General features: G+C 42.5%; 1 protein-coding gene across 3 annotated transcripts in view; it reads right to left on the bottom strand.

The window, feature by feature from the left end:
- Window positions 1-2: 2 nt before the first annotated feature.
- kcnq4 (potassium voltage-gated channel subfamily Q member 4) overlaps window positions 3-25,973 on the bottom strand; it is a 64,230-nt gene continuing 38,259 nt past the window's right edge. Inside the window, exons 2-15 of one of the 3 annotated variants that reach the window (XR_013493564.1) lie at window positions 23,802-23,892; window positions 21,834-21,960; window positions 21,521-21,696; window positions 20,750-20,875; window positions 19,624-19,734; window positions 19,438-19,533; window positions 19,263-19,351; window positions 17,974-18,099; window positions 14,901-15,130; window positions 14,720-14,819; window positions 8,224-8,355; window positions 5,819-5,957; window positions 4,481-4,732; window positions 3-4,345 (exon numbers count right to left, since the gene is read on the bottom strand). Coding sequence is in view for 2 of the 3 variants with exons in the window: in XM_033637605.2 (XP_033493496.1) it covers window positions 4,535-4,732; window positions 5,819-5,957; window positions 8,224-8,355; window positions 14,720-14,819; window positions 14,901-15,130; window positions 17,974-18,099; window positions 19,263-19,351; window positions 19,438-19,533; window positions 19,624-19,734; window positions 20,750-20,875; window positions 21,521-21,696; window positions 21,834-21,960; window positions 23,802-23,892 (1,741 nt within the window). In the remaining variant the exon portion in view is untranslated. Of the gene's footprint in view, window positions 4,733-5,818; window positions 5,958-8,223; window positions 8,356-14,719; window positions 14,820-14,900; window positions 15,131-17,973; window positions 18,100-19,262; window positions 19,352-19,437; window positions 19,534-19,623; window positions 19,735-20,749; window positions 20,876-21,520; window positions 21,697-21,833; window positions 21,961-23,801; window positions 23,893-25,973 lie in introns of all 3 variants that reach the window. The other 2 variants (XM_033637605.2, XM_078175580.1) reach the window with 2 other exon arrangements.

Raw genomic sequence — 25,973 nt, 5'->3', positions numbered from 1 at the left:
CATACAGTCCAAAGAGCTTTATTGAAACAAATAAATTAATAAGTTACTCAAGTGAGCTAATTTAATCCTCAGCAGATACATTTTTGTATCTCTTTCAAAGATCAAATAGAGGTGTGCATTAGTTTAGAAAATAAGATGAGCGCCATATTTCATCAACCAGTAGCTACATCAATTGGAATCGGAAGACTTTGTTGGCTTTTAGCGTTTTGCTTATTGCTTTGATCAGTTTCATTTTAACAACAGTTCCAACACCTAAGAGCGCAGTTAAAGGGCAACGAGCTGGAATGTCAAATGGCAGCAAGTCAGTGGTTGATGGATGGTCGGGCGTCGTGGAGAAGAACAGAGTGAAAAAAGAGAACGTGCAGATTGAGTCATGCATAGCATTCAGTCAGTTAGACAATCAGTTACTGTTTCTCATACTCAGATTTCTAGACTAGCGCCCCCTAGTGGCCTCAGAGGTAGTTGTGTGGAAGCCATATTCTCTATGTGACATGCTTATGAAAGGACACATGCCTGCAGAGTTTTCCTGTGACGATACAAATGTCCATGCCTCCAGATCTGACTGGTGTTAAAATACAGTAAGGGTGTCAATGCGAGGAGGTCCCGGCAGAGTTACAATGATATGCTACACATATAGTAATATTCTCAGAAAATATCAAAGGTTGCAGCAGTCATAAAAGACCCCTAAAAATTACATATTCAGAACGATTTTGACGGTGTTTCTTCAGTTAGGCCAAGGTTTTGAAAAAAAAAAAAAAAAAAAGAGGGCATGGCTATTCTCATGTAATACCCCTATGAAACCCATCTCGTCAAAGCAGCATTAATATTTAAGTTTGAGAAAGAAAGCCGCACCATATCAGTTACAGAACGAAGACATAGAAGGCACAGGTCGCTTCCTTTCATGTCTGGACTCAAGACTTTACAGGAGACATCCTTAAGTTTTGTTTTTTTTCTTCTAATACTGGGGCCACCGCTAACAACAACATGCAATACAGTGGTCTCACGTTTTCACAAAGCTCAACATTGCAGGTGACGATGAAGTGACGGTTTAATAATGCCTCTGATAAGTAGGCAGCTCTGCTATAGTTCAGGCCAATGGTTCCCAACCTTTTTCCTTAATGGACCCCTTTTCTGTCATGATGACCCCTGACTTATTTTAGGGATACTTTAGATTGTATTCAGTGCATAACAATTACAGTACAAAACAACTGATAGAACTGGCTTTCTAGCCCAGTTATATTGGTGTGTGAGTATCTCCTCTGCCGTCCCTTCTTCTCTCTTCTCTCTCCCATGTTTTTCCTCTACTGGATCCCCTCAGGGATGTGTTCTTACTCCTCTTTTATTTTGTTTGTACACACATGAATGTCAGAGTAATCAGGCATCAAGATTTGTCCTTAAATACGCAGATGACTCTGTTATTGTAAGCCTTCTTCGTGGATCAGAATATGATCATGGCCCAGCACTGGATGAATTTGTTAACTGGTGTGACCAGTCTTTCCTCCACATTAATGCATCTAAGACCAGTGAGATGTTCATTGATTTTCTGAGGTATTTAGGCACTGTCTTAGATGACAAGTTGACTTTTGACGTGAACACTGACAGCATCTGTAAGAAGGCAAACCAACGATTATTCTTTTTAAGGAAGCTGAGGAGTTTTGATGTAAATACAACAATCATGAAATTGTTCTATTCTGCTTTTATTGAGTCTGTTCTTTCTTTTAACATGGTCTGATGGTTTGGTTGTTGGAAAAAGTGGTCAAGTTGTGCTGTAAGCTCACTGGTGTTACTTTAAATAACCTCCAGCATCTGTATGTAGAGAGGGTCATCTCTAAAGCTCAGACTCTCAACATCCCCTCCGTGTTGAGTTTCAGATGCTTCAATCAAGGCGGAGGTTTTGCCTCCCTAAATGTAGCCCTAAGCGCCACAGATCGTCCTTTGTTCTGTCCACTATCGCTTTTCTTAACCAGCGGTGGCAGTGGTGTCCATGATTTATCCCTGACAGTGTGTGACATTAAAGTTTTACCTTATTGTTGTATGAGCTCTTTTAGCAGCGAGTGAAGGCTCTGTGAATTCAGCTTGTGGTCAAGTCTTCATTTTCTTTATCCTGTGTTTTAAATTTAATCTTGAATGATAATCTCAACTTGAAATCTAACAATTTAATTAGTTTTCTTCACAGAAATGAACAAAATGCTAAGATATAAGTCTTCTGTTTGACAATATATACGTTTTCTGACACCCCTTAAAATCAAGAAAGCCTTGTTACATCCCGTTGTAGCTATGGCGGCCCCTAGTGGGGGTCAGGACCTTCAGGTTGGGAACCAGTGGTTTAGGCTACACATAAAGCTACGCGTAATTTCTCTAAGAAATGCATGAAAAAATTGTATGAGACCAAGAGCAAGCTCTGACGTGCCATTTTATTCCTCATGGCATCAGATCATAAATAGGCTGATCACTGAAGTACATTCACTGTTTGAAGTCTTAGCTTGAATGGAAATGCGGAGCACCTGAGTCAACTGGTTTGACTGGAACAAATAAATGCAGGGACAAAAGGAAACTCTTTTCACTGGCCAAATATAGCATGGTGAATGTTTTCTCAGTCGAAGCTGGCAGCAATTATCTGATGACGTTAAAAAAATATACATATGAGCTCTGCGAGTGGTGAGCGTGAACCTGATCGGCTGTGTGTATCGTTACAGTTGTGTCATCCATGATTTAACTCCACAAAAATGCTACATTTATTTCAAAGATCATATCTAATTGAATTAAATATGTTAACCTAAATCCTACATTCAACTTTAACAACCAAAATCATAAAAAAAAAAAACAAACAGAATTTTGCCATCGTGGGTTACACAAAATCGAGTGCATGAAACATTAATTACAGTAAAGAAATCAAAACACAAAGATAAAAAGACAAAAGGTGTGTTGTTTATCAAGTGCCAAAGTATTTAAGTAAAGGAATTGCTTTCATTATATCTGTGTGTATGTGTGTGTGTGTGTGTGTGTGTGTGTGTGTGTGTGTGTGTGCATTTGAGCACTCTCCAGTTTTGTCCACAAACACAGAGCGTTAACTGCACATCAAACATCTCCATGAAAGAACCAGAAAAGACAGACGAGTGCACAGTAACACCCACGGGTGTCAAACCTGCACACCGTCTGTAGTGAAGCTGTAAGGCTGGAACCATTTCCTAAGACACGTGCATTCATGAGGATAATGGCCTGGAATTCATGCGTTAGACCTGGACGCCTTACAGGTTGTTCATGGTTTAAAACTGGCCAGAAAGTGTCTACATCATCTCCGCAGCTGCTGACTGCGAGATCACATGCCCAATGAGTGTTAGAGTAAGAACGATCTTCCTGTGAGAAAAGTGGAAGTATTACTGACACGGTAAACCTGACCTGAGGCTAGACGTGAGTGACGAGGAGCAGTGCAGAAAAGTGTGACATCAGTGTCTAAATTCTGACTGAGGATCAGTGAGGTTTTATCTACAGTAACATGCATGTCCGGGGGGCGGGCTGCAAGACAGAGAGGTTTAAAGGGCATGTTAAAAACAACAGAAATACTGAAATAGGAGATACAGTTGAAACATTGCAAAGAAGGGATCTGTGAAAGGACATTTTGGCTCTAATAATCCTAAATAAGTAGGGACATTCCTCACTTCAATGCCAGACAAACAGGGACTTTTTTTGCAAGTGGGCTTATTGGAGACAGAACATCCAAGAGGGAATGGAGATGAAAACAAACACTGTATGGTACACAATCACTCCAGGGCATTCTTCCAGCTGTTTTCATGTGACATGTTTGGGCAATTTAAGCAGGATTTAAACATTTAAAACTCGAAGGTGTACCGTGGAGGTTTGGTGTTTTGGTGAGGTCCGAGGGAGCAGATTATTTCTGTGTCAGGGTGTGAAATTTGCAGGTGGGACCCATTACATTCATCACAGCCATCCTAAGGTACTGAACAAATGACTGGCATGGCACTCGCAGCAACTGCTTGTGTCAGCAAACTCTCAGTCAGTTGATTCAAGCAGCCAAGAAAATAAAGAAATGACGAGGGGAGGAAAAAAGGGATGAGATTTCTCCAAAGGTTTACAAAAAGTCAAAGCTTAAAGTCTGATTATCTACAGTTGGATGCTTTAAAGGAAGCGTAGATATATATAGCATGAGGTGAGTTTGTGAAAGTGGTTCAGTAGTCAAGTCATACATGTTCATGTGCCCTCTCTTCATCTCCATCCTCGTCTAGTGGGTCGAGAGGCGTGTGCGGTGAGCAGCTTTGGCTGAGGCTCCTTGTCAGGGGGAGCCATCTGGTGGCCTCTGTCTGTATCAGCTCTGGAAACACATTCACTTCAGGAAAAAAGAGGAGAGGGTGCAGATTTGAGATGGAAAGGGGTAAAAAGATCATCCCGAACAGATATGAAATGATTGATGACGTTAAGGTCGGGCTGCTCGAAGTGAGGACTCAGCCGCAGGAAGACGTACTGTAAAGGGTTTTGTGTCTGTGTTTGAACAGCCGCGAGACTGCTCCGCTCACTGTCATTCCAAGTTGCCGCTCTCAGAGATGTTGAGCGTGTTAGCGGAGGGGAAGAGGTCTCTTTGGTCCGTGGGGCTGTGGTAGTCGGACGTCAGGTCGGGGTCCAGGAGGGAGGACAGGGTGAAGTGGGACGAGCCTTTCTTTAGGCACTGGGAGTAGAAGTTGAGCAGGAGGTCCAGCTTGTTCTCTATAGACTGTACCTGAACAAACACACACATTGAGACTGGGATGTGTGGAGCTCTTTTAACACATTTTCTAACGAGATATTGACATGTTTTGGGAATTTTCCATGTTCTAAGCCAAATGATGCTAATATTGGAGCACTGCCTCATTTGTCTGGCATTTGAAAATGACAGATCTCATGCGTCTTAACCCTGAAATCCTCTTGGGAGCTGCAGAAAAGAAAGGCTGATAAAAGAAAGCCCACTGTGTTAGCTGAACAGGGACTTCAGCTCTTAAATGCTCGATTACTTCATTTCCTGCGCTGAGTTTATTGCACTTCCTGTACTTCTTTTTTTAGATCGACAAGGCTGAATGAAAGCGATCCACTGGGATTCTGCAAGTGTTTGACGGGTTTACACGGAGAGCACAGATCCACAAATGGTGTATAAATGAACAGTGTTGCTACAGCCTAAAGCAAGTTAGAATTAAAACTTTTAAAGACATTTTACTGCCACTGGGAATTAAATCTAAGACCAGTTTTACAATAACCAAAATCAAAGGGAAAAATATGACTGTTTTTTGTCTCATGGCGGAGATTAGAGTAGAACAGAACTGGGAAATACCTGACGTTTGTTGTTTTTGCCGATTTTTTGTGTTTCTCACGCTGCATGTAGGATTGCACTAACTTGATTCCCATCGAGACTGTGAAAAACGTTTTGCATAAAATACACCCAGCCTTTTATCCATTGCCTTGTACCTGTTTCAGTTATGCTGCGAAATCTTGGTTAAATGTGTTTTTTTGCTGAATTTGCATTTCCTCAAGACTTCCAGGGTACAGTTGTTAGTCATTGTTGTTAGTTCTACTTTCCTGATGTGGTTTTAATTCAAAAAGCATATGATACATTGTTTTTAACAAATAGATGTTACCAGTTTTTTTTAGATTTTATAATTCAGCTTTAGAAAAAATACAATTCAGAAAACAAAGTATTTCCTGTCTTTACATTTTTAAGACTTTTGAAAGATTGATTTTAGACATTTGAATACCAATCAAGGACTTAATTCTAGATTAATGAATTCAGTGCCTTTTATGACTTAAAGAACACTTAAATAAACTCCTCTGTTACCTGTTTTTCCACCTTGACTACACGTCCCATCATGCTTAGTTCATCCAGTGGGTCCAGTTCTGGCGGCGTCTTCTCTCCCTTTTCAGGGCGCGCTTTCTTGTCAGGCTGAACGGCTCCTCGCCCAATTATCTGGTCCACCCTTTGATACAAAAACAACGGTTAAAATTAAGATGATGGAGACTTAGACTCAGTGATCACTTATGACCCACTAGAAGTGTGTGGTGGTTTATTTATCTGCAGAGACTCTGCCTTCTGCCTGTATTTTCTTATTTTCTTCTTATGATGTTGTGTTTGGAACATTTGGCACAGCACACAGGTGAGGTCAGGACGTTATAAAAAGCTATGAAAATCATAAACATCACACTGTAACTACACAAATACAGTGAGGCGAAACACCAAGCGCTTGCTCCAAAACAATTAAACCTGGGGTTGGTTTGCACTTCACTTTCACGAGCGAGCACTGCAGGAGAGGATGGGGATGAAGAACAATGAAAAGTTGGCCTATTTTCTGTTAGACAGGTAAGTGCCAGTGGTTAGCATCATTAGCCTGCTAAAGCATCTGTAACACTCCCACCATAGTGCAGTAGCTTGCAGTGTATGTACAGTCAGTGTGGGGAGGAGGAGCGAATGGAATGTTGTGTTTACAAACAGTATGTGCATTTATGATCTGATTGTTAAATGAGAATTTGGTACTTACTCTGCCCCCTCATGCACATAGTTTTTAGTGTTGTTCACAGTGCCTTTTTGTATGAACAGAGTATATTATGCATATGTATATCTGTTTTTGGTGCATCTACTGCTATTAGCTGTGACTTAAGATTGTTTTTTGTTTATTCTGTGCCTGTGAGTTGGTACTACATTTTATGGCGGAAGACACACCTGCTCTGATTGCTTCGAGCGTACTTAAACGCCACTTCCGTAACCATAGTTACACACTGAAGAAGACTTTCTGTCGAAACGTCTGTTGTGTACTGGTACTGCCATCCAAGCTGGTTTATTAAACGTACTAAAAGGACACTTGAGAGTGCTGGCGTTTTTCCCTTTTTTACAAGCAGCAACCTACAATTTCCTGCACTGTACATTTTGGGGAATACACTTGCCCGTTTCTTGCGGGACAGGAAGATGACATAAGGGGAAATTCAATTTTTTTCACTGTTATTATTTTTACATGTTACACACGCCCCTATGAATTCTGGAGGGATATCAGAGCGTGCCCGGCCCATGAACAGGTGCCCAGCAGACCCTCTACACTCCTACTCCATCAGGGAGTGTAACTATGTTTGTAGTCAGCTTCACAGCTGAATAAAACACGCTTCATTACGATGTAGGATGTATAAATACAGTGGCAAGTTTTGAGACAATATCTCTCTCTGTCATAACTTTTTGTAACCACAGAGAAAAATAAACTATATCCTATAATTTATCAGTACATGCTGCTATTGTTTACCTTATTTTTTGTATATTATCCTTTTGTCATTAAAATAAATATATCAATTAATAAATAGCCAAAATAAATAAATAAAAAATCAAATAGAAATAAAACTTGTGGCATTTTTGGGGGCAAACATCCTGTTTTTCACCATGATGTTCAGAAGCTGCCTGTTTTTTTTTGCACCAGTCCCTGTAAATAAACAGCACTTTACATTCAAATGAACACAACTACCATTTTCTAGAGACAAGAGAAGGGTATATCTTATTCTAAATACAATCTAACCTTTAGGCTGTTAATCTATGTATGACAATAATAATTAATATCTATCTAAGTTTGAGTAGTTTAGGTTTGTCAGTGTGGTCGCACAGAGCTGTATTTGCACATGATGAACACAATGCAGCCTTGCACATGCTCATTAAGTTGGTATCCATGTAGGCTCGCTGTTGGAGGGGTTTATAATCTACTTCCACTCCCTGCTAGTTTGTTTTGGATGGCACTCAGTGTGGTGGTCCCTCTGTGTGAATGTGAAAACAGAATGGAAGTAGGTAGGGAGAGGGTGCAGGGGGTGGTTTAGAAAAGGCCCTCTGTACTTGGATGGGGACTTGAACTGGCAAGCCTCTGGTTTCCACTCCAGGTTCTCACAAACTGAGCTACTGCCACCTGCGTAAGAAGATTGATTCCACTCCCCCGTCTGTGTGGTAATTAAAAAGCTAAGTGAGCTTTAGAGGTGCTGAACACAGCCAGGCTAGCTTTTTCCCCCTGTTTCCTGTCTATATGCTAAGCTAAGCTAACATGCTGCTGACTGAAACTTGATATTTACTGACAGACATGAAAGTGTTGTTGATCTTCTCATCGAACTCTTGAAGAGAAAGTAAATAAGTGTATTCTCCAAAATGTCAAACCAATACTTTGAATGAGGAGCACACACAGAATTAGAGATTTAGCTTTTTTTTTTTACATGCATGAAACGTACCGCATCTGCAGGCTCTTGATACGGCCCAGCATATCCAGGTGTCCAGCGGAGTACTGCTCTATGACGTCCTTCACATCGTACGGACGCAGCGTCTCCTTAAACTTCCTTTTGGCCACAAGGAACTTTAAGATCCTGCATAAACACACCAGAGATACTGTTACCACTCCTCTGAACACCTTTAAAGAGCCTCACACTGCACACTCACACATACAGGGAACCTTTGGAAAAATGCAGGGTCAGGACAGCTATCAAACGATACGGGGGACCCTGAGAATAACAAGATTAATTACAGTCAGAGTGACCTTATCATTCATAAACAGCCCCATAAAGAGAGCAGAGTCGCCCCCACTTCTTAACCATATATTGTGATGACGACAAGGGAGACATTTGCTTATCAGTGTTTGCTGTTTCAGCAATTAGAAAAAAAAATCTCACATAGTGACTGGTAACACACACACACCTCCATCAGAGCTTTACCCTGTTCCTGCTCTTTTGTAAGTATGACAGCCATGTTGGTGCCACTGGAGGACCTCAGCTGCTCTCACTGCCAGCATACACATCACCACCCACACCCCAAATGTGGGGGAATCACACAGAGGAATGTTGACCCAGCACTACTGCACCCGGTGAACACATCACTGACATCCTCTGCCAGAGGCAGTCTGGTTGGGTGTCATGCTGGAGGGAGTGGAGGATGTGCGAGAGATAATGGGAAGGGAGCGAAGGAAAGTTTAAGCGTGTGTGTGTGTGTGTGTGTGTGTGTGTGTGTATGTGTGTGTGTGTGCCTGGCTTCTGTGTTGGGTGGGTCATTCAATTCCCCTCTTATCACTTACGCGATAGCTCGCTGAGAGATGCTGGCTCCGCAGAAGGACCGGAAACACCAAATGTAAGCGAGACAAAATATACACACTCAAGCTGTCATCTCACCCTGTGATGGATTGCGCTACAAGTCAAGCCGGGGGAGACGGAGGAGTGAGAGAGAGTGGGAAGGCAAGGAAGGAGGGATTTTTTTTAACGAGGAAATCCTATCTCACACACCCAGACAACTAAGTCCACTATAATACTCCCACTTGCCTTCATAGCAGGAAGAAAAGAAATCACATCAAAGGTCTGGGAAGCAGAAGATCAGAAACACTCAGCTGTTCTGAGAAAAAAATCACACACACACACACATTTGTGCGCACAACCATACACACTCGCAAAAATATAATGCCAGAAATACATACACCTACACACATTCACAGTCAGAAGTATGCACACACTAACACAACAACACACACGTGGGCTTAGCAGGAGCAAGTGAAACCTGAACTTGAGAGTGGGGTCAGTTTCTGAAAAAACCACAGTAATCTTTGTTAAGGTCTGCAGCGCTTGCACTTACAGCAGCCACATGCAACGCACAGTTTTGTGTAGTGACCGGTGCTGCGACAAAGACGAAGAGAAGGTGTGAGGGAAAGAGAAGAGGAGCGAGAGGAGGAGGAGTGGTGGTCTACAGCTGGTGCCATAGCAGCCGTCAGCGCACTCTTCCCCCTCACGCAGCACTCTGTTTCTTGATGACTCCTGCGTTTGGGGTATTTTTGCAGGCGCTCTTTTCTTATTTTGCAGGTAGATGCAGATTTTTTTGCCAGGGTGGGTCTCAGGTGTGGGTAAAAGAAAAGCTTGGGAGGGGGGGGTGGGGTACTTTAGATTTGGATCCTCCAAGGGTTTCTTCGAAATGCTGACTCTCTTTCTCGGTCGATGAAATGGCTTTCATAATACATGGTCAGGTTTGAGCGTGGCCCCCTCTCTGCCCCCAAAAAACTTCCAGTGCAACAGTCACTGGCAGTGGTACAGTACAGCTGGCACTGCTCACCGAAAGGTATTATACCTTCCTAATGTAAGGAAGTTGAGACGTAAAAACACAGTGATGATTGGAGAGACAGGAAGTGTCATCTGTGCCCCAAAATGCTTGCATAGCTAGTGCAAATATTTTTGCAATTCAGCAAAGGTGGATCCCTGATAGTCTCCAATGGCAAGGTTTAATCTGTGACTTAAAAATGACTGTTATGCTGACACGATTCCTAGGTGGGCCAAGTAGGGTGAGCCACTGCAGGGGCAAGTCTGATTCTTCGCCAAATACAACTACCTACCTGCTGTATGTGTATTCAATCATTCTTACAGAGAAATGTACTGAGTAAACATTATATGAGTTTAAAAATATAACAGCTGAAACACTACAAAAACTGATGACGATGACTAAAGATCAAATGGTTATAAATCGTACGAATGTCCAAACTATTTATTTAATAAAGTGAGGTTTCATCCGAGACTGCAAACGTGCAGAAATTTTGTGTTTTGTGCAGTATTGGATTGTGTGTGTGAGGAGAGTCACAGCAGAGAGAGCACAGAGAGATATCAGGCCTTGTTTTACCATCCTCCTCCTCCTCTCTTGCTCCCTCTGCCTTTCCCTCCGTACGTACTCTGAACACCGTACGCATTTATCCGGGCAGCCAGGCACTGATTAACCACATGTGCCTCACTGAAGTGAAGTCTCAGCACTAAGGCCTGCTGCAAAATTCTGTGTTTCACAAACATCAATCATGGAACTCGCCAAGGATGCTGCATGTGTGTGTTTGCGCAAAGCACCTGCTGTGTACACACCTGCACTATCTATAGGAACTCCCTCCCTTCTATTGTGTGCAGCACAGAGCAGCTGAGGTCAGAGCGATCTGCTGAGTCAAGTGCAAACCTGAGGAGAGGTCATATAATACCTTATCACTGGCATAATGATATCAAATAAATATATCACGCTGCATTCCAAGACAGGAAAATATCTACCTGCTGAGTGTCCAAAAGAAAAAAACCTTAAATCAAAAGGAATACCTCCCCCCCTTAATGACCATTTGTATATCAATTACTCACCCTGTGTTAGGTTGGATTAGTGAACATACCACCACCATGAGTGACAAATCCAAAGACTATATCAAAATATATAAATCACTGTGTAACTTTGGTGTTTTAAAGGGTTATTGCAGATTCACCAAAGTCATGGGTGGTGAATTATTCCCTTAAGTGTAAGCACATCACCTGGTTCAGACAGCAAGGTTGCTTTACTGACAGTGACTATGAACTTACTTATTAAATTATAGCAATAATCATTACAAGGATTGATCATTTAAAGTCGTAGTGAGATTATGACACCTCATCGATGTGACCACCAGGATGCCCAACACAGCGTTTCCAGACACATACCCACTTCATTCACAAGCCTCATAGAGTGCATATGAAGCCACGCAAGACAGCGCCACGCTACTCAAGAAACGCTGTGCAGGAACAGCGCTGACATCAAGGAACCCAAAAGAGTCGATCTAATCCGCTCTCATCAAACCTCTCTGGAGACCAGTCGGGCCCCAACACCAGATGTTTGCTTGCATTTGTATTTATTTTCTGCCACCATCAGTGGAAAAACTCTGTTACGCTACGAGTGTGTGTATATGTGTTTGAGATGGGGGGAGAGGTTGCATTCATGATATTGCTGGTAACCCTTTGGGATATCCGCACGTTTAAATACAGAAGTAATTTCGCATTGCACGCACGAGTAATTATTAGAATTGTGGTGTGTATTTGCCAACAGAGCATTTCTTCACGCACACACTGTCCATGAGTTATGAGTGCGTAGTTTACATGTGCAGAGTGTTTGCTTTTCCTCCTGACTGTAAGCTGAACTCATTCAAAGTGTTTAAGGACATGTTTTGTAAGGACATCCATCACTTACGTACTACAGTGGCATTACATGAAAGCTTATAGTCGATGAGTTGCAGAGGAAGATGACACAATGACAGCAATCAACATCAGCAATGCTCGTAATCAATTGTTACTACAGTTGTCCTTGTCTAAACAGTACAATATCTTTTGTCTGTGCGCAGTCGTAATGTACCATGATCCTCAATCTGTACAGTATCTGTGCGTGTCTGTGTACTCTCTTATAGGCCACCCTATCACGCCATATGACCGGCCTGAATGAGCTGGGCTTGCTGAGTGACAAGGTCGCATGAGGGAACTAACCCTGCCTGCAGCGGGGCTCAGTTACCTCTCCTAAGTGGACATTTCTACTCCGTCAGCTGAATCTGTGCACGGCAGCACCTAAATGGAGGAGCAGCATGTTCACCAATTAATGCACGCTGTCAAATCCCGTGAGCACGGCCCATGTCTAAATGCACATGCATGTGTTGTTTATCCGACCAAAGTGTACTTAGTTTAATAATGACCTGAGGCACAGCAGCTCCAGCTTGCACCTTAAAGGTTAAGTTTCCAACCTGGACCCTCATTCCCACGTTTTTGTGTGTAAAGGACCAATGGGAACAGCAATTTCTGAATTTGGCATTGAGCAAGATGATGTAAACACTCAAGGCATGTTCACACTGTCAATTATTTACGTTCACTAAAAGTGCTTGTTTTTGCTGCTGACAGGCTCGGGATGTTATTGTGAGTATCTCACAACATCACGTAAAGGATCCCTCCAGAGACAGACCATTTTTAAAAGAGTGAGATCTATTTGTTTAACCAGAAACATACTTAAAATTGCCATAGCCAAACCAACCAGACTCCATTTCAATAAACAGTAATTCCAGCATGTATAGAGCCAGCATGTTTTTACATCTAACTGAATGAACTAAGGGTTTATTTTAACCAAACGAGTCTGTGACTGTTGGAACAACGAAAAGACGAACCAAGACAGTTTTGTGAGTTTCATTTTGTTTCTGTTGACTCTGAATGAAGTGTGTTTTAGGATGATGAAATTACTGTTTTTTTAAATGGAGTCTGGTGGCTTTGGTGATGGCAATTTCGGGGCTGTTTCTGGTTAAAGTCACAGCGCGTAGGAATTTCTCCCATCTAACGTTGAAATGGTATATTGCATTCAAACGGATAGCGCACTCTAGCGCCTCACTGTTTCAAATGCGTATTGCAACAACGGTAACCGCTGTGTACCAAAAAGCTATGATAACACTGATGAAACCATGTCAACCGATACTTGGAGTATTCATTCAGGCTCCTACACAGACACACCCGACGCAAGTTGACAAACCCCCTCCTCACCATGCTGGCTGTGCTTACAACGTAGTAGAGGGCTTCATTGGGATTGGATCCCGCCGGGCCCCGCGGGACCCAACCCAAATCTTGCGGGAGCGAGCGGTTTGAACTTTGCTGCAGGTGGGAACGGCCAGCTAAAAAAAACACTGCGGGATCGGGATGTAGCCTATAGTGACAGAATGGAGTTAACAAATGATGTGGAAAAGAAGCTCAAACAAGGTCTGAAGGCACACTGAGCCCTCTACTTCCCGGCGTGCTCAAAGCTGGTGCGTTTCATCTTCAGTATCCTCGCATCCAGTGCACCTTCAGAGCGGGCCTTTAGTGTCTGTGGGCGCATCTTGGAAGAGAGACGCACGGGATTGGGACCGCAGTCGGTCAGCAACATTCTCTTCCTCCACGGCAATATTATGGCCAAGTGATTCATTTGTTAAATTCATTCGTTTCATTCGTTAACTTTGTTTATTTTATGTTATTTATTAGTGTTATTTGAGCCACTCACAGCCTACTCTCGTTGCTATTTGTTAGAGGCATGATGATGCCGGTGTTATTGAGCATAGGCTTTATCTTTATCTCATTAATGTTTCTTATTCAGGTCTCTCTTAGAAAAGACACCTTAACCTCAATCACTGCGTGATTATATAAAGGTAGAAAAATAAATAAAATACAGAGGAGGAGAATAGAATATGAAACAGCCTTTATTTCATTAAAAACTAAATGAAAACAACGAAATAGGAGCGCTATTCCTGACCAGTGCATCAAAAGACATGCAGGCCAGGGAAACGAAACAAACATCCCCAACATGAATCTCTTTATTAATAGCCTAGAAAATGACGTGTTTTCTCCTGCGGGACGAGAGAAGACACAAAATCAATGCATCTCTATTATTGTGGGGGCATAAATTCTCAGAGTTTTGCGGGAGCGGGCGGGAGTGTAACACACGCTGTGGTTGCGGGCGGTAATGGTCAGAAATTCAGCAGGAGCGGGCAGGCACTTTTAGTGGACGAACATTGGCGGTGCACATTGTGGCCTGTTTGGCAGCTGCTGGCTGCAGCGCTTTCACTGCAAACTGGACCAAAACTGCTGTTCCTATCAGCCCCTTAAACTCAAAACATGGGAAAATAGGGTCCAGATTGACAAATACTTAACTTACCCTTCAATGAGTCTGTATACCTGGAAACAGCAATACAGTTGAACTCTTCAGACATTGCTCTTGTCCTTACTTAATCTAAAACTGTAAATGGATGTCTCAACTGTTTGTTGGGGAAAAAATGTTGTTTGTGCCCAAGGGAAATAGGAAAACACATTTTTTTTATTGCTATTAACTGAATGGGACGGTTACAGGGTTGAAGAAGAACAACCGTATGTGTACAGCTTAAAAAAAATCCACTGTAGGTATAACTGATATACTGTTGATGGCAGGACTCACCTGACAGCCCGTATGAGTGTCTTCACTGCAGGGATTACCTCCTCCATGGCCACGTCACAATATGGTTTGTCTTCCACACTGTCCTCTCCAACCCCCTCCACTGAGCCAAGACAATAAGAGAGACTTCATCATGCAGAAATGATCCTTGTGAGTGTAGAGTGTCTGAATATGTGTTGCCTACCATCAGCAGGTGGACGTGGTTTGAGGCGGAGGGAGGTACGAAAGCGTGTACGGTCATTAAAGCTCCAGCTCTTCTGGACCTTCCCCGGGCTGGTGGGCTCAGGCACGTTTTCCTGGCTGGGAGAGCGGCGGACACCGGAGCCCGGGGGCAGTGGTGACGCCTTGTTCCTAATGGTTTGGGACGATCGGGAATTGTTCATCCTGATCCGATCCCGAAAGCCCATTTTACTGCTGACAGTGAGGATAAAATTGTTAAATGCGTATAGGTACAGCAATCATTTTGGATCATGATAGACACTGGGTTTTTTTCTCAATGATCGCAATGTCCATGCCTTTGACCTTAATGGAAAACTAAGCTGTGTTATCCTGGGAGTTTAGTGCAGCAGCAGAACAGCAGCCTGAGCTTGTTAGAAAGGAGTCAGTTAGTATAGGTGAACACAACAAAATATGGCCTCTGATTTTTACAGCAACCACCAGAGATACTCGTCAACAGACAAAACAGGGACACAAACAGACATTTACAATTTGTCTCAGTGAAGGACAGACTGGCTGACTTGTCGTGGAGGCAGTTTGACCACAGGGACCACTCAATATTGCTAAAAACTGATTCTTGCCCTGAGGATTTGCTTATTTAATATGCCTATCATAGCACTTGATTCAGCAAAATCAGACTGAAACCTGATTCAAGACTTGCAGTAGTGCTGGGCCGGCGGAAAATGTTCCATCTACCATCAGAATAAAGACACGCTTCCTTAATCCCTTCAACAGAGTGAATAAGCATTAAAATATCAGCTTCAAAGCGCAGCCACACAGAAGGTGTCTCATTAAGTGCTCTATACCACGCAAAAGAACCAAAGGCGGGCCGGTATGTGAGGTCATCTATTTACAGAAGGAAAGCTATTTGGCGGCCATCTCTCCAACAGATTGTCCTCCAATGCTGCTGTTATAGCATGCTCTAGAGACCACTCCCTCTCTGCAGCCACTTACATGTTACACACTGTCACGGATCCATAAGGCAATGCAAACATCATGCACCGCGGAGCAATTCCAGCCCAGTTGCTCACTCCCACATTTTGTTTTTACGATGATATACTCTTTGTTGTGCGTGTGTTATAGCCGGCCATTTAAATTAAAATTTAAATAGTTAAGGGGGTTAGTGGGAACAGCATTTCATACAAGCAAGCTGAAATGCGTCAGGTAGACTGGAGGAAATGGGGAAGATAGAGTGAAAGAGCTTTGCATGCAGTTGGGAGAGCAAGCAAATGATTTGGATGCATTCAGCGCAATGAACGTCACTGAATCTTTCCAAAACATTAAAGAATATCGCATGCAAACAGAAACGTTTTAGCACTCTAAAGATGTTTTTTAAAATACAGCACAAACATACTGATTTTGTTCAAAGGTCACATAACTAATCTGAAATGGGAAAGCATGCTGAATCATTTAAACCTTCTCTCCAAGAAGATACTATGAGCCAAACAACTGGATTGAAAACATAAAGCGAGTCAAGAGCGGGGCAATTCTTTTGACTTCAGCTCCAATTTGGGAGAATGTGTCGCTTATTTTTGAGTAAATACTTTATTCCGTCATTTCATCAGAGACGTCTGATGAAATGTTTAATGTTTAATGTATTTTTGTCACATTGTTATAAACCATCGAGGACTTCTGTTGTGTTTTCAACACATGGTTTATCATGACTTTGAAGCCAAACCAAGGAAAATCAGCCCTCGTTTCTCCTGAGCTGGAGAAACACCCTTTCAGGAGGGAGGAGCGCAGCAATTCTTCATAGTAAAGGTTTCACTCAAGCATTTGTGGACCAGAGTTCGGTGCCTTGTTTAAGATGTTGAATTGGTAAATGCTGGATATGGTTGAAAGTACAGTAACAAAACATTTAGCAAGCCGCTGCACCAGTCCACAAATTTTTGAGTGTTTCAGGTAAGGAGAGCAGGATGTGTGCATTAAAGGAGGAGTGGGAGTGGTGTTGTTGATTTCAGCGTGCCCCGTGCACAGGCTTGTTGCCGTGGATACCTCTGCTTGCGGCCACCGTGAATCCGGAAGAGACCCCGTTTTTTAGAAAGGAGTTGACTGGGAAGACACACAAGGCAGAGGGAGAGAGGGTGAGGGGGAGAGAGGAGTGGAAGAAGGGAGGCGGTGAAGGAGGCCGAGGAGTTCTGGGACACAGCCTCGGTACGTGGTTAACACGTGAGGACAAATCGTAGCAAGGAAAAAACAGGGAGAGAGGGTGAGGTGTGAGATCTCAATATTCCAAATAGCCCTTTCCCCTCCTGATCTTGTTGCCTTACCTACGCTGGGAATATACTCCTGAGAGGCAATTTTGGATTATGGAGACACAGTCAGTGAGAAGTGAGGAGGGTTTAAACCAGTAGGTGGGGAAGGATCACGCAAAGGCTGTGGGTAATGTTTCACCTGAGTATATTCATCAAGACAGCCCATTAAACATCATGGTTTTACAGCAGCTCCTCAAATCAAAGACATTTCTACCAGCAAAACTTCTCTCATCCAATGCATGCATAAGTCCAGTACATAATCAGCCCGGTATTACCTTGGCCTTTGATAAAGCTAAAGAATTTAATGCAGCAAATCCGCTCTAACTACGAATACCCTTTAATCTACAAGCACAGCTCATGACTTGAAGAACAAACCTGCATGGGGCTTCAGCCTTCCTGAGAACAGATGAAGGATGGAGGATGGACGGCATGGAAAAGATATGATGGAAATAAAGGGAAAGAAAGAGGAAGACAGGAAGAGGCCAGTGAGTGAACAGCGGGAGGCGGTGGAGATGGCAAGAGTAAGAGCTTAGCAGACAAAGATGCAGAGAAGCATGGAGGAGGGCCTGCAACACAGTGGTCTCAGATCAGCATTAGTGAAACGTTAGATTCACAACACATCCGTGCAGAAAGCTCCGGAAGCAGCTTTGTACACCTGTTGAATGTATTCCTCTGTAAGTCCCTGTTGTTACTGTTGTGTTTGGGTGCCTGTGTGTGAGTGTAGGTAGACTTTCAGCCACCTGTCTGGATGTACTGTGAGGCTGTGAGAGGTGGCGGGGTGCGTACCTGTCCCCCGACAGGTAGGGGGAGCTGTAGGGCCGCAGCCCAGACAGCAGCGTGAGGTAGGAGTTGTGGAGAACCTTCTTGGTGTTACGCTGTCGCTGGAGGTGACTGAACAGTAGCGTCAGTTCTCTGACACCCCCACGTGCACAAATAAACACACACACAAAAAAAAGAACATGGCAAATGAACAAAAAACAACAAAATATGGAAAAACTCACAAAAAGGCCAAATCAATGGTCCAAACGCTCAAAAGAAGAGGGATACTTGAGAGGAATAACATGTGTGAAAATCTGAATTTAAAGGAGCAGTGTGTAGGTTTAGCTGGATCTAGCAGTGAGGACTGCAGAATGTAATCTGCTGAAACGTCTTCCATGGGTCAAACATGAGCTCCCTGTTAGGATTCTTTGAGTGTTCATTGTTCAGGAGGTTTTTATCTGGAGCCAAATTATCTGCAGAGGGCTCTTCCTCTCCAAAACAAACAGACCCTTTGATCTAAACTGGTAAAAACACTGAATAAAGCAATTTCACATTTAAAAACAGTGTATCGAGCGGCTGCTTACAACAGTGGCCGATGCAAAAACATGAAAATAGCCCCATCTAGAGCCAGTGTTTGGTTTGTCTGTTCTGGGCTACTGTAGAAAACATGGCGGTGTGACATGGTGGACTCCGTCGACAAGGACCTGCCGCATATATAGATGTAAACGGCTCATTTTAAGGTAACAAAAACACAACAATTCTTATTTTCAGGTGATTATAGACTAAAGAAAACATACTTTTTATATTACATTCCATTTCTGCCAATATATCCCTAAATTGTACACACTGGACCTTTAAGATGCAGCACAGTGACAAGTTTGATTTGAGTTTCTCATGTTACCCTCCTTTTAAGCAAATAAAAATTAGTCAAATTAATACATAAATGCAAAATATAAGAAACCACTGCGTAGAACAAAAGTAATGAAGATATAATGGAATAGAGGTGGCAGAGGCATTTGAAAGGGCTCATATATTTAATTTAAAAATGAAAGGGAACCCTGTTCCTTTTAATTTAAACCACCACTGCAACATTAACTAAATAGAGTTCTTGATGGACAAAATGTGGGAACTGTGTGTGTATTAAAAATATAAATGTATGAGCAGGGACAAAACACTAATTTTTGTACATAAATGGTGATGCAACTCTCAAATCTCTGTCTGCATTTATTACAACACATCAAACAAATGCCCGAACACAAATTGCTGATGGTTGAATCCACTCAGCGCTGAAACTGTAGACGGATGGGAGCGCCTACCTGAACGACGGCAACATGCTGTCATAGAAGTACCATGTAGCAGTCAGATAGGAGTGTTTAGCATCTGTAGAGTAGAGACGCCATGCAGCCTAATGAAGGACACACATACACAGAAACAAATTTTTAGAGAGACCCATATTAAAATAGCCTAAATGTCTCTCACTGTGGTCGTTACCTGTATCAGGTTGGCAGCGGGCATCCTCCTCTTCTCAAAGTGCTTTTGCCGATGCTGCTCTTGAACCTTCAAGGCAAAGCCTGACCCCAGAATTCCCTGAGGGTCAGAGGTCAAATCAAAGTCAGGAGTGAAGTCACTGGCAGGGCTGTGAGTAAATATATAGGTGTGAATATAAGGGAGACTTACGGCAGGCAGAGCAAAGAAAGAGACTCCTAGAAGAGCAAAGCCGGCAGCTAGGAGACGTCCTTGCCAGGTGCGAGGGGTTTTGTCACCATAGCCAATAGTAGTTAGAGTAATCTAGGTTGGGTAAGAAAACATACATGATCTCACGCAAACATACAATATGATAGGTCTGTGTGCATGTTGTATTTTTTACACCTGTCACGTCACATGTTTTGAGAGTGTCCAGGGAACGTCATATTTCAAAATCATGTCACTGTAAAATTGTGTTTGCTGATCTCTATGTCATTGTCTATATTCCTACTCCTGGACCATGACTCCTTGATGGTTGTCTCAGAAAACAATCTTAAAGATTTTCTCCCCTCTTTTCCTGTCTGTGTCTACTCAAACTATCAAATAAAGTAAAAAAAAGCTAAAAACAAATAACTTTAAAGTGTGAGCAGTTTCAGGTGGGAACTGTTGTCTTTCTACTGAACTACAACTGCCATCCATATCACCGCACAGACGAAAGCATGTATCTGCTGCTAGCTCAGCCGAGGAGGACGCCATTAATGTTTACATCTCACGCTGCGATGAGTGACGAGGTTGACAGGTGTAGTTCAGTAGAAAGAAAATAGTTCCTACATGAAACTGCTCACAACAAGGTCTGTGGGTTAACTTGAGTAACTGGGTCATGATTTCTGGAAAGAGACATTGCTGTGGAGTTTTTCAAATGTAGTTTTTTGGTGCTTTGAGCACCACAAGCTGAGTGTCATCTATTACATTCAAGTGATGGCAGACATCTCTACAGCTGATATCTCCAACACTCTGCAACTGTGGTTTTGATTTTGGGCAGAACTGTCCCTTTAAAATAAGAACCTCTCACAATCCTAGGACACTGCTGATATTTGAATGTAATTTCCTTGGATAAATATTAATATGAAGTAAATCTGGAAAGCTCTGAGTGGACCTCATGAACAAATACAGCTGTCGAGGTCTATATACTTGTGATCTTTGTTATTGCTTGGTTCTACCATTCCCAGAGGTCTTGTTTCATATCTCTATATATCTGTCAATAAGACCATTTTGATGACAAAAGTTAAATATTTCCTTTTTAGATCCTCCGTGCACGTGTGTGTTATGCAGTACTCACAGTCCCCCACCAGAGGGAGTCTGCATAGGTGTTAAAGTCTGAGTTGATGTCTTTCTCTGCCAGGTAGACGAGGAAGGAGGCAAAGATCAGGACGAGGAAACCTATGTACCACGCTGTAATCAACTCCTGAGAGAGAGACAGAGAGGAGGAATCAATCACACCTGTCAGCAGCAGCAGCAGCAGCAACAGCATCTTCACCATCATGATCCCTGCTGTCATTACCGTATCACTATCATCATTATTGGCCAAATTCCCGTCATCATCACATTTGGCATCCACTTTGACTTGGCTGCACAGTTCTGCTTAGACAGCTGATGCATCACTTCATCATCATTGCCACCATTAGTGTTCTGCAGCCGACCGATGGGTGTCAGGTGTTTCGGTCAGCACAAAAACTAACAACTAATTGCCCAAAATTAGCAGCTAAAGGGGAGTTTGGTGTTTGAGGGCAGGGGATGTAATCAGGTAACAGCTGGTCATCAGTAGACTCACCACGTATTCCTCAGCAGTGAGAGTTATTATGTTATTTATCCCATTAGAAACCATCATGAACACCGTTGCCAGCCTTTAAATAACCCTCTCCCTCCTGCTCGTATAATAATCCATGATGCTGTATGAGGCTGCCATGCATTACTTTACTTTTTATTTTCAATGTCTGCACAACTAACCACTGTCTACAAATGTAGGTTGTTCATAGAAACTGGACAAAGTGTGTTTTTGTAGTGGAGCATGTGTAAAGAAGGGCTATATTTAGCAGGCTGTCATTCCCACCTTGCTGTGAGCGTAAACCACTGAGCCCAGTAGTTTCCAAGTGCCTCCCCGTCGGTCCATACGAACCATTCGCAAGATCTGCAGGAAGCGCATGCTGCGCAGGGCTGACGTGGCAAAGATGTTGCCCTGCGTCCCAGCTGCTATCACTGCCAACGATGCCACAAATACTATGAAGTCTGTGAAGAAGGTCAGAAAGGAAACACAGACAGAAGATGTGAAGATAAGTCATTATGAGGTGGTAACATTTCAATTTGCTTACAAACGCACAAACAGGATTTATGTACTATTCACACACACGCACGCACACACTAACCTATGACACAGAAGGGCTTCCTGGCAAATCTCAGCCGTCCCTGCCATCCACGGTATCTGCAGCAACAGCCAGCCGCCCAGATCCTGATGAAATACTCCAACCCAAACACCACGATCATCACAAACTCCTACACACACACACACACACACACACAGGTCAGTGACATGCAGTAGTCAAGTGAGTGTATTGTTTGATGGAGCATCCAAACAAATGTTCCCCTACCTACCCAAGAGCTCTTTTTTTTGTTTGTATGTACAGTATCAGTTGTTTAGCAAGTGTCGCCTAAACAACACATCCAAGTTATTGATTGTATTTGAAGGTGCAGCGTGCAGGATTCAGTGGAATCTGACAGTGAGATTGCAGATCGTAAACAACTGGATACTACTCTCTTTCTAAGCGTGAACGCAAACCTATATGAGCCTTCACTTTGACGTAAAAATGTGAATGGCCTTCTTGAGAGCCAGTGTTTGGTTTTTCTGTTCTGGGCCTCTGCAGGAACGACGTGGTGGGCTCCAGGGAAGAGGACCTGCTCCCAGTGTAGGTATAAAGGCTCATCCTAAGCTAACTGGGCTGTGGTGATAGAAGTCATTGTAGCATGTATGGCATTGTTTAGCCTACAATACTGTTTCTAATATGCAATTAGCCAACTTGGACAAATCTTGGTGGGAATAGATGGGAAATAAGCACCTTTGTTGCTGGAGAACCTGACGACACTTACTGCTGACTGAGATGATGTGTTGAGTAAAATCTTGTGGCTAATAAACTGCTTTTGTAGTTGGAAGAAGTCATCGAAAGATAAAGTTAGATGTGGCAATACTCCCAAACAGGGGCAGAGGCCTTTTTCTTGTAGCATTATTCCCGCCTTGCAGTCTGTCCCACCAGTAGACTGACCTCTGGTGGCGTGAGCTGTGCATTACACTGCATTGCCCTAATACAGCATCTCCGTACCAGTTTAATAGAAAAAAAACAAACCAAAAGGCTATTTTTTTTGCCCAAACCTACTACTGAAACATAATCATGAATATTAAGTTTAATTTCTGTCAATAGATTGCCCCTAAATCCTGCGCACTGGTCCTTTTTAAAGCGCCATCTTGGTGTTTACGCTGCAAACAATAAGGTGAGTATGGCCGCATAAAAAGTTAAAAAGCATAGAGTATGTCACGTGATGAAAAGTAATTTCTCTTATTTTTACAATAGCAAGGGAAAACACCTCCTCATGCTGCAGACGAACACTCATCATATTTCAGTCTGTGAGAAACACTGATGAACGATTTATATGTCCTACACTCCTACACTGTTCAACACTTTATTTATTTTTATATTGGATTAAATCAAAAGATTAAAAATCAAAGTTATACCATAACAGTCACATCCTATTAACACGCCGCTCAGTCAGTTTACTCTCTCTTTGTCCTCCTTACTTTCCGGTTTCTGAACTGTACGGGCAGTTTAAGGTGCACTGAACCAATCCGTCATTAGAGCCAATGTTCGTGTAAGTAAAGTCCTCTAATGGCTGATTGCCTGCTAATGGCCGCGTGATTGATCGACAGAGTGAACAGAGCGAATGTGAAAGTCAAGAGACTGACCATTAAATAGCACGTAACGATGAGCCAGGTGGGAAGAGAGACGGGAGGAGGAGCAGTTTGAAAGAGGACGAGTCAGGTTAAGAAGGAGAAAGCGAGTGTCCATTACCTTTCACTAAAGCAGCCGGAGCACAGAGGAAGAGGGGAGATTATGGGATAGCTATTAGGATTAGTGGATCATGTCTGTGATTTCCTGCGCAGTCAACAACACCTGAATCCTCCCACCTGCTTACATGGCTGTCTGTGACTCCGCCGGCAGACAAAGCAACACGTACGTAAGCGCATATGCTGCAATAAGTGAGACGGCATGTATGAAAGGATAGTATATGAAAATGGATGCTGAGGTAGTCATATGTGTGTGTGAGAGATAGGGGAGAGGTCTCACCAGGATGAAGAGGCCTTGGTTGGCGAACTTCTGGTGGTCGGGGATGGTGGAGAACACAGACAACACCAAGCAGCTGAACACCAGCAGAAAACTGAAACACACAATCACGTGCAGGTCAGTAAACACATTTCAAAATACACCACATCAGAAATAAGAACACGCTTGGGTTTCATTAATCCCTTCAGAGGAAAAATAAAGGGACTAAAACTCATTAAAATATGCTTTGTTCACTCTCTGAGTGATTAACCAACAGGGAAAAACAAAACTGCAAATAAGCCGTAAAAGATTTGTTGATCCATAACGTAATAAAAGCACAGCAAGTCATATACAGTCAGTGGCACAAGAAGCAATGTAACAGGTTTAGTTGTTTTATATTAATGACAGTACTAATACACAGTAGCTGTAGCTGAACACAGTGCATGTGAATACAGTGCATGTAGAGAAATTGATCTGTTGATATATGGTATAAACAAAAAGTAAGTTAAAGTCAAATTTAAACAAAAGACAAAGGTCCTTATGTGCACATTTATGCTCAGGAACATTTCCCTGAGCCCTAGAGACCGGCCACACCAGAGGAGGACAGACATTGTTTGTTGTGTGAACTCAAGCTGGAGCAGATGATGCACACTTTTGTTTTAATTTCCAGTCCACGAGGACATCAAGTGTGTACTTTTTAATAAAATTGCATTAATCTATGTTGATTTCTTTTGGGTGGATGACTTTGAAAAATTTGAACAGTGCTTCAGGAGGGGAACCTTTTGTGTGGCAGATTTTATTTGCAAAGTTTGGGAGAAAAGGCAGAATACTTTGTTCAAGACCGAGCTTCAAAATATCCTTTAAATTTGAAATGAAAATGTTTACACACTGCAGCTGTTCTTTTGGTGTCCTAGAAACTCATAATGTTGGGCACTTTGTGTGCGTGCCACAAAAATAAAAATCAAATCTATAGTTGTACTGAAGCAGTTGATGCCAGCCTTACATCAAACAACTTTTTGAGCGATTGTACCGTCGCAGACAAATGTCCATTGTCGTAATAAAATCATAAACTCAGTCCCAGCTGTCTTGAGTGAGTCTTTTTTTTGTCTTGATGTTCCCACAAAATCAAACATGGTTAATGCTACTTTAACTTTGTAATGTTGGCTCATGGAAATAGTAAAGTTAAATGACGTGAGCATATTTAACAACCAATAGCGCTCTCTCTGGCTCCAAACAAGAAGAGGCGCAAGAACATGAACAAGTCTTGGTTCTCTTGGAGGCTTGGGCAAGAGTCTGTATTTAATTCTGCGTGTATGTGATCCACCAACCAGCCCTTATTTTTGTGTGAAATATTAATTTTTTAAATGTTCTGCCTCTCATTCCCATGATCTTCCCTTCCACTAAGATAGCACAGTTAACCAAAGAAGGCTGGTAGCAAGTTGAGACGACAAAATCCAAAATGTAAAGTTTGTACCCAAATTCGTTTATCTTTATGGATTATATTGATGCCAAATTGCTAAAAAATACTGTCGACATGTGGTGCCTTTAATCTTGTGTTTCTACAGTTAGGCGTTTTTGCGGAAACATAAGGAATTGTTAATATGTCATATTTCTCAAAGGAGTTTAGCGCAATACCTTCCATTAGGAGCAGAATGGGAAATGATCTTAAAAGGAATCTAACTATAGTCTTGCAAACACTAAGCCTGCAAGAACTCCAGTCTTTGCAAAATCTTATAGTGTGTGACTAAAAAGTCACATTGTCTTTACATGTGAGAAGACTCAAGTCTTCAAAAAGTCTTTTGAAAGTCTTCTAGTGTATGGTAGACATAACTCTTTTCAATGACAGTGTTAAGCAGCATGATGCTCTGTACTGTACGATGACTGGTATTGTACGACTGGGAACCTGCAGGTCTGCTTGGACAAAAATTACTGTCCCACACAAGTAATGGCCACTTCAGTTCGAGGACTTCTCCAGAATAAAACACAACATAAATTCTGGTAAATTGTGTCTCATGTTCGAGGTGCTCTCATGTTAGTTTAAACACTTCATCTTTTCCATGACACAGGAGAAGTGAAAGTCTCCACTGGACAATCTTCAGCAATAACTCGGGTTCGAGACGAGAGAGGAACAATCAAATCAGTTTCACTTCTATCTAACATCTCTTTAAGTTGCCAAAAGTACCATACAGCTAGTAC

This window comes from Epinephelus lanceolatus, chromosome 16, assembly GCF_041903045.1.
Source record: "Epinephelus lanceolatus isolate andai-2023 chromosome 16, ASM4190304v1, whole genome shotgun sequence".
NCBI classification, from domain to species: Eukaryota; Metazoa; Chordata; class Actinopteri; order Perciformes; family Serranidae; genus Epinephelus; species Epinephelus lanceolatus.
The sequence above is the reverse complement of the archived record's forward strand: the minus strand, read 5'-3'. Positions and strand labels throughout refer to the sequence as shown.